The 16,275-nt window shown below is 40.9% G+C and overlaps 1 protein-coding gene across 6 annotated transcripts in view; it reads right to left on the bottom strand.

Annotated features, from left to right (window-relative positions):
* Positions 1 to 497: 497 nt before the first annotated feature.
* The window catches only part of pebp4.L (phosphatidylethanolamine binding protein 4 L homeolog), a 57,680-nt gene continuing 41,902 nt past the window's right edge, over positions 498 to 16,275 (bottom strand). For 5 of the 6 annotated variants that reach the window (XM_018251057.2, XM_018251055.2, XM_018251058.2 and 2 more), the window contains 3 exons: positions 5,716 to 5,764; positions 5,457 to 5,570; positions 510 to 783 (listed from right to left, as the gene is read on the bottom strand). In XM_018251057.2, the coding sequence (XP_018106546.1) occupies positions 692 to 783; positions 5,457 to 5,570; positions 5,716 to 5,764 (255 nt within the window). In that variant the 3' untranslated portion in view covers positions 510 to 691. 6 annotated transcript variants of the gene reach the window in all.

A 16,275-nucleotide genomic window follows, 5' to 3' on the forward strand; every position in this document is an offset into this window, starting at 1 on the left:
ACTCAATAGTAAAAACCCATGTCTCACTGAGACACATTCAGTTACATTGAGAAGGAAAAACAGCAGCCTGCCAGAAAGCATTTCTTTCCTAAAGTGCAGGCACAAGTCACATGAGTTGGGGCAGCTGGGAAATTGACAAAATGTCTAGCCCCATGTCAGATTTCAAAATTGAATATAAAAAAATCTGTTTGCTCTTTTGAGAAATGGATTTCAGTGCAGAATTCTGCTGGAGTAGCACTATTAACTGATTCATTTTGAAAAAAACATGTTTTCCGGTGACAGGATCCCTTTAAGTGTGTGAAAGTAGCAGCATTTACTCTCTGTGTACTTGCTCTTTTTTACATTTGAATCAAAGCTGCCATATTGCTTGTACATTTTCCCAGGCAATGGCAGCTCTTAAGCATTAAGAATGTAGTCAGCACTGAATCTCCCAATAATATGTACATCAATGTGGGGAAGCAAGGAAAGATTAGTTGACTCGTGCAGCAGAAGAATATCCTTTAAGCAAATGCTTTTTACTTATTTAATATCTAAGTACCTATAAATATGTAACTACATTTCATTACATAAGCATTTCATTTGTGCCAATATCTCTTTATGTAGTGTAGCCTAAAAACACATTTGACTGTAATAATTGGTATGACTAAAACACAACTGCACAATATTAGAGGAAGGTCAGAGTCACTGCATTTTACTGAATGTGACTCATAGCCATGAACTGGGTGGTGGCCAAGGGCTTTCCTAGTTTGGTGCGTGCAACAAAGGCTTCGAAATCCCAGGTGCCTAAAGGAAAATGGGAGAAGATATTGTTAGAAGGACAAATTATAAGAATGGAAAGAGAAAACAGTAATAAGCCGAGATAATGATGACTATAATAATAATAATGAGCCGACAGGAGGGTGAAAGATAATGATATAGAGAAGAGAGACTGATAGGGAAAATATGGAGCAGAACTGACAAGACTCCGAAATTATTATTAAGGAGCAGTCAGTGTAAAATAAGAGAATAGGACAGAGAACAGAGCAAAACAAATAAGGAGACCAACTAAAAGGGGGGTTTGGGGAATATACTGATGAGTAAGAATAGAGAATTGGGTGAGAAGAGTACCATGGATGTTCCTTCCATATCTTCTCTTTGTGTGCAATGGACTTCCAGCCTGGTTAATGGCATGTGCTCCAAGGAGTAATGGAAGTATTGATGCTAGACACTACAGTTTCAAGGTGAGGCGCATTCTGTATGGCTTTTTTTTTTTACGGGTGCAGATTTGCACTAATTTTCCCAGCTAATACTGGTCCCCCTTTTTGGAAATGAGGCATGGAATAGAGTCCTGCATTGGGTCGGGTACCGCAGTACACCTGCAAAGTGTCGGGTTTTGGGCAAAAAGTCCCCGATTCCTTGGCCGTATGGGCAGTCTGCGTTTAACCAGGCTGGGTAACCCGGCAAAGGTGCGGGCTTGATCCCTTTCACCCACCCTTGTGGTTCTTCCAATTTCTTAAGAAGATTCGGCACCAGAGTGACGTCACATTTGCCCAGATGTGACGTCACTCTGGTGCCGAATCTTCTTAAAGGGGAAGGAAACCTAGTCGGCGCAAACCCCCCACCCCCCCACCCGTTTGTTGCCCACCCTCCCTCCTCCCCCCTGGCCTACCCGTCCCGCTGGGCAAATGCCCCTAACTTGTTACTTACCCTTCTGTGCAGGTCCAGTCCAGGGAGTTCACAGACGACATCTTCTTCCACGCGATCTTCTTCCTGCTGTGAACGGCGTTTTGGCGCATGCATGTGCAGTAGATCGTACTGGCAAAATGATCCTACTGCGCATGTGCCGTTCACAGCAGGAAGAAGATCGCGTGGAAGAAGATGGCGCCTGTGAACTCCCTGGACTGGACCTGCGCAGAAGGGTAAGTAACAAGTTAGGGGCATTTGTCCAGCGGGACGGGTAGGCCAGGGGGGAGGAGGGAGGGTGGGCAACAAATGGGAGGGGGGGTGGGGGGTTTGCGCCGACTAGGTTTCCTTCCCCTTTAAGAAACTGGAAGAAGAACAAGGGTGGGTGAAAGGGATCAAGCTCGCACCTTTGCTGGTTTCTTGTGTCCCCCGGGTCGGAAGGTTAGTTGGCCTATTGCGGGTCAGGAAGCTGAAACACACGGGTCAAGTTGCGGGTTGTGGGTACAAGTTTAAAAAAATGGACCCGCGCAGGACTGTAGAGTGGAGGCCTATTTAGGTCGATTTTTAGTGGTTTTTGAAAACCATGACTAAACTCACAAACTCTAAAACCACGAATGTCATGACATTTATTAAAAGATCAGAATAAAAAAAAGTATGAACAATCTGAAAAAAATACGAATACCTCTAAAAATCTGATAAATCTCTGATTTTTTTTTAAAAAAAAGGGAAAACCTAAAAAGTTTAGAGATTCGTGGAAAAAAAGATCGATTGTTAGTAAATGGGCCCCTTAGTGTATTTCAGAATTTGTCATACTGACTTCAGACAGAGCCATAATACATTTACGTCATTTTAGTAACAAAAAATATCTATTCTGGCACATATATATATTGCTAATATATAATCATGCAAACATGGAAAGGAATAGAACAGTTCTCTATAATACTGCCACAATAAGGGGCCCATTCACTTAGCTCGATTGAAGGAATAGAGGAAAAATACTTCGAATTTCAAAGTGTTTTTTTTGGCTACTTTGACCATCGAATGGGCTACTTCGACCTTCGAAACGAACGATTCAAACTAAAAATCGTTTGACTATTCGAAGTCGAAGTACTGTCTCTTTAAAAAAAACTTCGACCCCCTAGTTCGCCACCTAAAACCTACCGAGGCCAATGTTAGCCTATGGGAAGGTCCCCATAGGCTTCCTATCAATTTTCTGATCGAAGGATAATCCTTCGATCGATGGATTAAAATCGTTCGATTTGAAGGATTTAATCGTTCAATCGAACGATTATTCCTTCGATCGTTCCTTCGAACGAATTGCGCTAAATCCTTCAACTTCGATATTCGAAGTCGAAGGATTTTCATTCGGCAGTCGAATATCGAGGGTTAATTAACCCTCGATATTCGACCCTAGGTAAATTTGCCCCTATGTCATTAATTAAAATACACAAAGACAAGGAAAGACAGACAGAGACAGCAGCAGAATGAGTTAACTTTCCAGAATATCTACCCAGACACAATATGGTTTTGCCAGAATGCAAAATGCTGTCCTGAAGGTTTATAAAATGTGCTACTCAAGCAGTTCTACACAAGTTCAATTATTTTCATGCCAAAGACCCCAAAAGATTAATGGGGTCGCAGATAGGTGGGTGGTAGCAATTAAAAAGGGAATTGTTTTGTCCCTTAAAAACGCTTTAGAAGCTACTAATACAATTGTCCTGAATGCACTACTTTTTCAGTACAGGCCTCTGAACATGGAACCGTCCTTCTTTTGTAACTCTTTTATTACTGAGCCATTCACACTTAAAGGGGTTGTTCATCTTTGAGTAAACCTTTAGTACAATGTAGAGAGTGAAATTCTGAGACAATTTGTAATTGGTTTTCATTTTTTATTATTTGTGGTTTTTTGTCAGCTCTCCAGTTTGCCGTTTCAGCAGTCTTGTTGCTAGAGTCCAAATTCCCCTAGCAACTATGCATTGATATGAATAAGAGACTGGGATATGAATAGGAGAGGGTCTAAATAAGTAATAAAAGTAGCAGTAACAATACATTTGTAGCCGTACAGAGCATTTGTTTTCAATGGGGTCAGTGACTCCAGTTTGAAAGCTGGAAAGAGTCAGAAGAAGAGGGCAAATAATTTAAAAAAAAACTGTAAAAAATAAATAATGAGGACCAACTGAAAAGTGACTTGGAATTGCCCATTCTATAACAAACTAAACGTTTACTTAAAGGAACAGTAACTACAAAAAATGTAGTGTTTTAAAGTGATTAAGATATAATGAAGTTTCTTTAGCCCTCAGCTGTTCATTCTTCAAGTTGCCTAAAGGGAATTAGATATTTGTAGGTGCACAAGAGGGGCTGGGTTTCATTTGGAGGGGTTGAACCTGATGGTCTTTTTTTCAACCCGATTTAACTATGTAACTATGTAATACAGAAGAAAGTCTGAGTCTGCAAAAGTGTATTGGTGAACACCAGTCTGCAAAGCTCTTTGTCTTTTCCAGAAATTAGGATCAGCCTATGATCCTGATCTAGACCTTTACTGATCTGCATATCAGGGATGCACTGAATCCAGGATTCGCCCTTTTTCAGAAGGATTCAGATTCGGCCAAATCCTTCTGCCCGGCCGAATCAAATCCTAATTTGCATATGCAAATTAGGGGAGGAGAGGCAAATCATCTGACTTTTTGTCAAATTTTTTGCCAAATCTTTCGCGAAGGATTCGGCCGAATCCAAAATAGTGGATTGGATGCATGGGAAGCAATATTTCTATTTTCAATCTCACATGATCCAAGAATAATCAACAGAGTCACAGAGAATGGCCCCAGTTTTCAGTACCACATATTTTTCCCCTTTTGGGGAAGGCCCAAACCAACTGCGCTTGGCACAACTGACTGTAAAATTGACTGTATGTATCTTGACTGTATGTATCTCTTGACAAAATGCATTTAAGGATTCTAGTGCTGCTACATTATAGGGTCTCTCTCTGCACTATTTAGGCCTGATGATGCAAAGCTTTTCTGCACTTATCACATGTGGGAGCCATTCGTGATTATGGTGGTCATGTATCTCTGTTCTGTTAGATAGACCCTCTGACACGTCCATTTCTGACAATATTCTACTACGTGGACTCACTAACACTTAGGGGCCGATTCACTAACTTCGAGTGAAGGATTCGAAGTAAAAAAACTTTGAATTTCGAAGTGTTTTTTGGGCTACTTCGACCATCGAATGGGCTACTACGACTTTCGACTACGACTTCGAATCGAACTATTCGAACTAAAAATCGTTCGACCATTCGATAGTCGAAGTACTGTCTCTTTAAGAAAAAACTTCGACCCCCTAGTTCGCCATCTAAAAGCTACCGAACTCAATGTTAGGGGAAGGTCCCCATAGGCTTGGCTAACTTTTTTTGATCGAAGGATATTCCATCGATAGTTGGATTAAAATCCTTTGAATCGTTCGATTCGAAGGATTTTATCATTCGATCGAAGAAATAATAATTCGATCGCACTATTTGTGCTAAAATCCTTCGACTTCGATATTCGAAGTTGAAGGATTTTTAATTCCCAGTCGAATAACGAGGGTTAATTAACCCTCGATATTCGACCCTTTGTGAATCGGCCCCTTATGTTTTAATACAAATTATTGTTCAATTATGCTGATCGTTGCAACATTTATCAATGTTCAACGCCACCAGTATTCATGTGATCATATAACAGACACTCATGCACACTCAGCATGCTACTTTACAGGATGCTTAATAAGAATAATAACAGGAGATTTAGACAACGTACTTCTGCGAGATTCCTCAGGGAGGAGGTATGGCTGTATCCCAATAGGCTGCTCATAGAGGTAGAACTGGTATCGGTGGTAGCCGGTCCCTGGTGGTGGACTTGGCCTATGATAGGCTGAGTAGAGAAAAGTAGAATTAGAAGTAGAAATGAGCCTAAAAATTAAGATACTGAAGGAACAGAGGCAACAAAACACAGGGAATATTTTATTTGCAAGTCATGGCATCAGGACTTCTTGGCACTGGGCATTTCCATTTCTTACCTGATATATCAATTCCAGTTAAATCTTGTCCAGAAATAAGCTGCCAGCCCTAAAATGACAGAGAGAAAGGCTCAGTGGAAAAAAAAAAGAAATAGTTATATAATGAATAATGAGCAACAGAGGTTCTTAAGTAAATAAGCGGTTTGTAAGCCTTGGGAAATACTAAAAAAATGCATCAAATGAAAAAAAGCCAAACAGCCCTGCCTATATCACATGACAGCTGCCAAGTGTTTAGGGACACGTGGAGTCGCTCTCTGAAGCCTGTGGTAAACGTGCCAGTTCTGCTTCAAACTACACAGATTTTAATTAGCAGGAAAACTATTGGTTTCAAATATTACTAACTGTAACGCTCAATGTAAGATGATGATGTTAAGGAAGACTTTGCTTTACAAATCTGCTCCCTCTTGTCTGGCCTTGAAATATATTTTTAATCCATGCAAGATTATCTCCCTTGCTTACTGGTTAAATTAAGGAATGTTGGCCTGGAACATAGTATTTGTACCTGGATAGAGAACTGGCTAAAAGATAGACTACAAAGAGTGGTGGTAAATGGAACATTTTCTAATTGGACCAGTGTTGTTAGTGGAGTACCGCAGGGCTCTGTACTAGGTCCCTTGCTTTTCAACTTGTTTATTAATGACCTGGAGGTGGGCATTGAAAGTACTGTTTCTATTTTTGCAGATGATACTAAATTGTGCAGAACTATAGGTTCCATGCAGGATGCTGCCACTTTGCAGAGTGATTTGTCTAAATTGGAAAACTGGGCAGCAAACTGGAAAATGAGGTTCAATGTTGATAAATGCAGGTTATGCACTTTGGCAAAAATAATATAAATGCAAGTTATACACTAAATGGCAATGTGTTGGGAGTTTCCTTAAATGAGAAGGATCTTGGGGTTTTTGTAGATAACAAGTTGTCTAATTCTGGGCAGTGTCATTCTGTGGCTACTAAAGCAAATAAAGTTCTGTCTTGCATAAAAAAGGGCATTAACTCAAGGGATGAAAACATAATTCTGCCTCTTTATAGGTCCCTGGTGAGGCCTCATCTGGAGTATGCAGTGCAGTTTTGGACTCCAGTCCTTAAGAGGGATATAAATGAGCTGGAGAGAGTGCAGAGACTAAGTGCAACTAAATTGGTTAGAGGGACGGAAGACTTAAATTATGAGGGTAGACTGTCAAGGTTGGGGTTGTTTTCTCTGGAAAAAAGGCGCTTGCGAGGGGACATGATTACACTTTACAAGTACATTAGGGGGCATTATAGACAAATAGCAGGGGACCTTTTAACCATAAAGAGGATCACCGTACCAGAGGCCTCTCCTTTAGACTAGAAGAAAAGAACTTTCATTTGAAGCAACGTAGGGGGTTCTTCACAGTCAGGACAGTGAGGTTGTGGAATGCACTGCCGGGTGATGTTGTGATGGCTGATTCAGTTAATGACTATAAGAATGGCTTGGATGATTTCTTGGACAGACATAATATCAAAGGCTATTGTGATACTAAACTCTATAGTTAGTATAGATATGGGTATATAGAATTTAATTAAAAGTAGGGAGGGGTGTGTGTATGGATGCTGGGTTTTCATTTGGAGGGGTTGAACTTGATGGACTTTGTCTTTTTTCAACCCGATTTAACTATGTAACTACAAAGACATCTTCACTTCTTCACACCTATTGTGGTGAACTGCTGTGTCACAGAGCAAATCTAAAACATCAAAAGATTACCCAAGTTTCCACTGGAATGTGTCACTGCATGGTTAGTTGTGTGCCATCGTCTCTCTGTGCACACGCACACATTAACGCACACATCAAACCGTGGACCACTCAGAAAACGTTGTATGGACACACATAATTCAGTGAATGCAATCTGCTTACTATTTTCCAAAAGTGTAAAAAAAAATGATAATTTTTAAACCTAGTAGATATTAGAGGGAACAATGTGTAGTTACCTCTGTAATCTTTCCCTGCTCAAAATTATTTTATTGAAATTTTGTATCAAGGGGTCGTTGATACTGGCAGTTTTGTAAGATGGATTCTGCATTATCATATTGTCCTGGTCCTAATTCAAGCCCTGTTGGAGGCTACTGCTAGCGGCAATTCTGCAACAAGCTCCAAGGAAGAAAACAAATCTGGAATGGAAAATGCAGAGCAGGACCCCAGTGCAATAATATTTGAGAGGAAATTTAAACTCTAGGAATGCACCAATTCCAGGATTTAGTTGAATCCCATCCATTTCAAGATTCCAATTCAGGTGAATAGAACCAAATCCGAACCCATCATGTGACTTCTGAAACCGGCAGGATACAATTCAAGTTCTACGATAAGGCAGATCTCTTTATTTTTGGGAGGATTAGGCAGAATCACTATCCAAACCAAACACATTCACCTGCAATGCAATGTCATACTTTAGTCAACACGTCTACAACCACCTCTGAACAGCCGTAACTGCTTACCTTCCTTTTTACTCTACCCTTTTACTACATACCTCCAAACATTTTGGAACTAGAAAGATGGCAAAAAGATTTGCTGTAGTCCAACAAAATGTATCCAAACCCGCACACCCTGGCCTTCACAATCCTATAAGCCCAGTGCTCAATGATGGAGGGATCGGCACCCTCCCAATACAATAGCTTGACAAAGGGGTGTTACCCTGAAACGTTGCTTTTTTCACAAATACATCGCAAGAGCCTGACCCTGCTTGTATCTGCCACGTGTGCTAATGAATTTTTCTACCAAAAAGATTTGCTGCACAAAGCGCTTGGAAAGCTGTTGGCCACGCCGATTTAAATTTTCTGGCAAGGCATGGTTGGCTGAAGTAACATGCATGAATCAGTAAAAGTCTAATGAAAGGTGTATCATGTCAAAGGCATTTAAACACTGACAACAAATAAAAAAGCACTAGGTTATTTTAGTTACTTAGATATTAGGCCATTCTTCAAAACTACAAAAGTTTCCGTTTCTTTCTGGGATGATAGATGATGAGTGGAAATGTACTTTGGACTCCAGAACTTCAAAAACTTTGGGAGGCCATAAAGGTATTTCACTTCATTCTGGAGTCCACAAGACCTGTCTTGAATTCATTTTTAGTGATGCGTATGGGATGCTATCTTGCGTCATGATGTAAAAGGTAATTTTGTGGTCTATACTGGTGAATTGTGTGCAAGTTGCAGAGAAGTACAATTGATCAGCACTCACCCAGACATTTGGATCTCTCAAATAGCAGGTGCACATGCAAAGTTGTCCACTCCAACTGGATTAAATACTTAGGTAGTGAAGTCACAGCACCATCCAAAATTTATAATTATGAAAAAAGCCTTTATTGGAATCCTGGCTCAGCTTCTCAGACAAAAAAAACAACGTTTCAGGCCTGCGTGGCCTTTTTTCAGGTATACTATCGAGTACACTCCCTACTTTTGTGTAGGCGGTGCATCCGGAGTGGCACGGAAAAGATTGCTTCATGTAGGTAGCGTGTAGAAAATGCTTCAGGTAAGGAAAAGTGTAGGGTGCAGAGAACGCTTCAGGTGCTGAAATGGCATGTAGAAAATGCAAGTGGGCAAGCAGAGGTCTTCTTCATACACCCAACTCAACAACGCCCAGATGTTGGCCACAGGGTGTAAGTGTTGGGCAAATACTGTAGCTAATTTTATCTGTAAGAGATGCTCTCGATTTTCTCTTATCTGCATTCAACCAATTCATTTGCTGATGATACCGATACATTTCAGATAGACAATGCATACTGTAAATACTTGTTTTACTGACAAACAGGGACAATGGGATTGTAATTGTATTTTAGCACAGGGCACATAAAGTTGATCATGTATCCATTAAAGGAGAAGGAAAGTCTGTTTGCACTTGGGGGTGCCAAATGTTAGGCACCCCCAAGTGATTGTATTGACTTACTTGAAACCCCGGGTCGGTGCTCCTATCAGCAGAAAACTGCACAGGCCCAGGGTTATACCCATGAGCACCATGGAGCGATCCTCTTCCGTCTTCTTCCTTCTTCTCGCGGCTGCGCATTCACAGTAGAACAATAAGCCAAACTTTAACTAAAAAGTCAGCTATTTCGTTGACTGAACATGCGTTAAAGTCTGAAGATCTCTCTGTGGTGCTCACTGGAATAACCCCAGGCTGGTGCAGAAAACCGGTTAACCAAAAATAGTTCAAGTCAGGACTTTTGCAGGCAATTCTGCTTAATTTAAGGAAAAGTCGCCTTTTTTTGTTGAACTTTAATGTATTTTCGGCACACAGGATGTAAATGACAGAAGATTGAGGAAGATCTAGCTTCGTTAAGCAATTTGCCTGGTCTGAGGTGGCAAAGTCAAATCTGGCAAAAGAGGTAAAGTTCAGTAAAATCCGCACTATTGAATTTGCGGAGTAATGACTTTTCGATCGAGTGTTAGTGAATAGGCGATGACCCTGCGGATGGTAATGCTGGCGTTAGCCATTTCGTCTTGTAGTGAATCTGCCCCCTAGTGTTCAATCTGAATTGCAAGTACCAGATACACAGTTTCAAACTGCCCCTAAATTGTAGGGGTATTGCCATTTTGAAAAATTACAGATTTTTATAAAAAAAAAAAAAAACAGAGAATATAAAATGTTTTTATCACTTGCTAAGCTATACAAGGCTGTATACAAGGCTGTCAAGATTAAAGACTAAACTTGGTCCAGGGATTGATCAGATTGTTAAAAGTAAATATTTTTCTCTTTTCTGTTGCAAAACAGAGAACAGATTCAGAGTTTACGTCCCACACTTTCTTTTCCATGAACTAGAATCTAAGGAGGAATTATTTGAGTTTGATCTTGACGTCGAGTTGTCTGTTCTTCAACTTTAATATGTTGCTACCTGTGTACATATATATTATAGATCTCTGCCGCTAATCAATCATGGCTGCAACACAGTCTTTTGTACTTGTCAGTCACTGGAACTCAATTACACCGAGAGAATCAGCTACAGATTGACTGCAGATCTCAAGGAAATTACTGTAACGTTTCTAAAGCTTTCCACAAATGCAGCAACCATCACCATGTATTTGGGGGACCACCTGATCAACGTGAAAATTCAAAATTGAAGGGGGTTGAGCAGTGAGCACCTATCTGCTGAAATTCTCTAGCAATTCAATATTTTAACCCTTAGAACAAACCGAGTGTCAAGGTTTCTCTAAATCAGTGATCCCCAACCAATGGCTCATGAGCAACAAGTTGCTCACCAACCAATTGGATGTTGCCCTCAGTGGCCTCAAAGCAGGTGCTTATTTTTGAGTTCATGGATTGAAGGCAAGTTTTGGTTGCTTAAAAAACACATGTACTGCCAAATGTGGGCTCCTGTTGGCTACCAGTACTCATAAGGGCTACCAAATTGCCAACCACAGCCCGATTTTGGCACAACTATAGTTTTTTATGCTATGTAACCATAGATAGACATGACCATTGCTTTGATGTTGTATATTGTATCTGCAGCAGGGGTGCTTCGCCAATGAGGCGAGTTGAGGCTGTTGGAGGGGAATTTCCAGGGGAGGGGGGGCAGCAGCAACTGCTGCTGCCTCAGGAAGCGGAGGGGCCAGGATCGCACCTGATCTGCAGGACTGTCAGAAGTGAAATCTTCTGCTCTCCCATTTCTACATTTGTGGTTGAAGCAGCGCAATGGGTGTTTCTCAGTACAACAGTTCTTATAGTAGATGTCAAATCATGATACAGGGCTCATGAACATGAGGTAGTGTCTGAAGATGTCAGTCCTCAATCTTTGAGGTTAGGACGATAGATTCCTGACACCTGGTGAAATCATTATATGGATGGACTTCGATCGATCATTTAAACATAATTTGTGTAAAAGCCCTTCATTTCCTGATATCCCCAGCTACTGTAAATCGGTTTAATATGAAACAGATTTGAATCAGATAAACTGAAAAATCTGCATGGCCAGGGATCTAACTGGTCCATGTCTGTTCTATGTGGCCATTGGCTTATCAATCTATTAATACAGTTGTTCAGGTAAATAATCCCCATGTTTCTGTATGTGTTGTATATGTTCTTAATTTCTTCTGTAAAAGATTAACTCTGTTGTTGACCCCATTTATTACCAAGATGGATCTGATACCTTGTATGATTTAAACATCCAGTCCTGCTTGGGAAGGAAAGGTAAGGAAAAAAGTGGGCTGAGATCATATATTAGGAACCTTCTAGTGATGAGCAGGTCAGGAGAAATCAACCTTCACCCAACCCTAATCTGCAAAACCTGTACCCGACCCTAACCCAAAAGCTTTAACATGCACCTAACCCTAATCCACAAAATCAGCGGTTAGAGGAGAGCACTCTGAAGCATTCTGCTGAGAATGTTTATTCAACGACTACAAATCACACACCACATGTTTCGGGCCTTGCCCTTTCTCACACTTGAGAAAGGGCAAGGCCCGAAACATGTTGTGTGTGATTTGTAGTCGTTGAATAAACCTTCTCAGCAGAAACTGCTTCAGAGTGCTCTCCTCTAACCGCTGATTTATGAGTTGACATAGGGTTGCGGTAACCCTTTTGAGGATTGATGCACCGATACATTAACCCTAACACAAGCTGAGCGTAAGAACAAACCCTTCTTGTTACTAATCCACAAAATGGTGCCATTGTAGGACTTGAGCCCAACCCATACCCATGTCTTCTTCCTCTGTACAAGCAGAAAAGTTACATACTTCCCCAGTCTGACCCGCAATAGATGGCCAAATCTCAAACCTGAACTCGACCAACTGGTGTTTAACCGGCTGGTCACAGCAGGTTTCGGGTCAACCTGCAGATCACTAGGAAATCCAAATCAAAGTAGAAGATAATGGTAAGGGCAGGGAGTTCCTGACAATGCTATTGTAGATGTTATTATAGAGGGGCAGAAACACTATTGAGCGAGAAAGTGATTTTTGTACCCGGGGCTACAACCAAGTATATGGATATGAAATGTACATAAGTCGATTTCTGTGTATTATTTTTCCTAACTGTATATATGGAGCTCAGAATAGGGAAATATATGCTGATTTTTTATGTCAATCCTTTCTACTGGAGGAACAGTACTAGCAGGCTTAATTGTGGTTCAGATCTATTTGTTGGGCAGGGCATATTACTATTTCCATTTAGAAATTCAGGATGTATGACACTGAAGAGCTCTAGGGCAGGTTTTATAAAGTAAAATTTGTGCAGAGCAGGTTTCATAACAGTAAGAACATGCTGAACATGAACATCGTATAAATGAAATGCAGCAGAGTTTAGAAAGGTGCTTGAGAGAGTAATCTCTCAACACTGGGGAATATATAAAAAGCAAGGTGCATTAAAGTATCTTTAAACAGCAAAGGAACATCATGTAGTATATGATAATCAGCATAGTACAATACAGCAGTTGCTGAAAAGGGAAAATGACAAAACGCAGCACCAAACTTTGGAGTGCCCACCTATACAGTTCTACATAGCTCCTTATGAAAGGGAGCCTGGCAATCTTTTCTCTTTCTTCTCGTGTTGCATGTATGGTGTTGCAGAGTATAAATGCTGCGCTTGGCTCTTTTCCCTCTCCCCCTGATTTGCATATGCAAATTAGGGTCCTGATTCAGTTCGGTATTAATCTTTCACAAAGGATTGGGGGTTCGGCCGAATTGGATTTGTGGATTTGGTGCATCTCTAAATCATAATAATTTGCAATAATTTTATTGTGCAGGCTTCACGGAGCTTGCTCTTGAGAGAGAAACCAGAGCAACAATAGTAGTATATTACATTTTACAGGTAAAGAACCCGTTATGCCGAAACCTGAAAGTTCCGAATTACAGGAAGTCTATCTCCCACTGACTGCATTTTAAGCGAATAATTATTAAAAATTTCCTTTTTCTATGTAAGAATAAAACAGTTCCCTGTAGTTGATCCATATTGGTGTCAAAAAATCCTTTTGGGTTTACTTCATGTTTAAATGATTTTTATGGTGATGCAAATTACAGAAAGATCCCTTAACCAGAAAACCTCTGGTCCCGAGAATTACGTATAACACATCCTATACCCATAATATGTAGGGTATCCTGTTGAAGCACCCTGCTACTGGAACCCTGGAACTACCACCACATCCAGGCTCCTGTTATAGTCTATAAACAAGGAACGCTCATGTGACAGTCGATGCTAGTCCAATCTTCCATGAAGCAGGAGAACCCCTACCAGCAATGGTAACACCCATGCTCTGGAACTTTCTGTAATAATACTAACATGGAACCTACTTACTCCAGGGGAAGGACTAAAAATTAACACGGTATAGACTAGGGCAAGGCAAAATGTTAGAGATAGGTAAAGATCAGGGCTTGCAGCAGGAACTGAGGTCAACAAACAGGCAGTAGTCAAAAACTGGAGAAGAAAATTATAGTAGACTTTAGCAGGGCCTGGGGAATCAGAATCCAGCTTGGGCATGGGAAATATGCAGAAAACTTGACACGTGATAAAGGGTGTATAAGGCCCGAAACATTTGTGTATTTGGTAGTCAGCAATAAAGCACCTTGCAGCAGGAATACTGCTTTTGAATTGCTCTCCTCATTTTTCTAAATTGTTTGTGGATACACTATAGACCAGCGATGAGGTCTGAGAGGATAGAAGCACTATGGCATCAGAATTGGGCAGTGTGCTGGAGTACCCCGTTTTGGAACTATGCAGATAATGTATGTATATAATGGGAATTTAAACCCCAAAAAGGAGCAACAGCTAGATAGAGCAATAGACAACCTATGTGCCCCAGCCCAGTAATCCAAGGAACCAGTAAACTCTAAGATGCTCTCCCATGACAACCCTTTGGCTCCTGTTAGTGCATAAGCTCCTTTATTCTACGGTGCAGTCAGTTAGAGGTTGACCTCCGTAAGGCACGGATTATTCTATGGTAAATCCTGAGGATCAGAAAGCTAATATGCTGTAATTGTTTAGTATCTCTGCTAATTAGGATGTATATTAGTAAGAGACAGGCGACCTATTGCCATGTGTTGGGCAGCAACTTCCAGCATCTCCTGATAACTTTGGTCTGTCAGCTCTGCGGGGCAATGTGTATTAATAACAGTGAGCTGTTACAGGGAAACTCTTGCATTCTCCCACTCCTGGGCCACGTGTGAAACGGAATCTCCCACTCAGACTTATAACAGCGCAGAGAATCAGGAGGAAGACCAGGCGTGGGAGAGGTTGAGGGGGAGAGAGAAGGAAAGCCAGGGATGACGAGGAGAAAGACATATGCAATACAGATAAAAGTGAATGAAGGAAAATAAATAGAGAAATGCAGAGAGGATTAGAGCGGAAGGCTGCAATGGAAGCACTGGGTGGTGGAAGACTAGAGATGGAGGCGAAGAACAAAATGAGAAGGAGGTGAGGATAAATAAAGGAGAATTAAGGCCTAATACAATATTCTTATGCAGATAACAAGGTTGGCTCTGGCACGTATCTGCATTATTCCACTCTATCCCTGTTCTCTTCCAGATATTCTTGTCTCATCTGACAGTTTCCCCCTCTTGATCTCCTCCCATTCTCCCTCAGTTTCTCTTCTGCTGTCTTTTCTCGGTATTTCTCTCTGCTTATCCCCCCCCCCCCACCTCTCTTTCTAGGCTCTCCCCCTCTCAACATCTCTAAACGCAGTAGTTCCCTTGGTAACTGCAGTGGGTTTGGATTTTGGGATGAGTCAGGAGAAGGCAGTTTGCTTTCTTCCTCCACTTTAAGTTCTGACCATGTGGGACAGAGCAAACTAACTTTCATAAACAACACTTTCTGGAACCACCCCCACCCCACTGATCCTAAATTCAGCCCCCTTAATTAAAATATACTGCATCTGGTCTAGCATTCTATATATTGTCTATATATTTTTTATAGACCCTCTTAGTTGTGTTATTCATACAATAAATTCCTGTCTTGAGGATATGTGCATTGCTTTTAATCCTAGCCTCTATATATAACCATTGCCATGAGTTTCTCCTGCCTAAAATACTATGTCAGAAATATATACTATAGCCAACCCATGCCATTGAGAGAATTGTACAAAAATGGCCATTGACGCGCAATTATTACCCATAAATGCATTACAGGGAATGCTAGAGAACTGCATGACCACTGCTTTGAGCAAGGCAAAATTTGGCAGGTAAAATGTTGTATGCCATTGCCCTATCTGTATAGTAAGCAAGTTGAGCCAGATGAACACGACATCTGCAGGGGAATCCATGCACAGAAGTCATACACTTGAAACTACTGTAACTTTATTTATCGTTTTTTCAGTCTGAAACTGAAAATGCTGCTCATTGGCCAACCGGATTGACTATTTTATTGACAAGTTTTATTGCTCTGCTTTAGAGATGAATTACACAGGAGATTCTGATCAGATTTTGTGAGTCTTTAGACTTTATCTAACCCACAAAATGAGATTTTGTGGAATTCTACAAAATCTGATTCCCCCTGTTGTAATTAGCCAAATCAGGCAAAAATGTGTGCTTCATCTATGGATCTACATCCGACTTTTAGGTCACAGTCTCACGTGGTTAGTGATGAGCAAATCTTACAAAACGCAGTGAAGTCTCTCGCTCCAAATGCATTAGATC

Source organism: Xenopus laevis, chromosome 3L, assembly GCF_017654675.1.
Source record: "Xenopus laevis strain J_2021 chromosome 3L, Xenopus_laevis_v10.1, whole genome shotgun sequence".
Taxonomy (NCBI): domain Eukaryota; kingdom Metazoa; phylum Chordata; class Amphibia; order Anura; family Pipidae; genus Xenopus; species Xenopus laevis.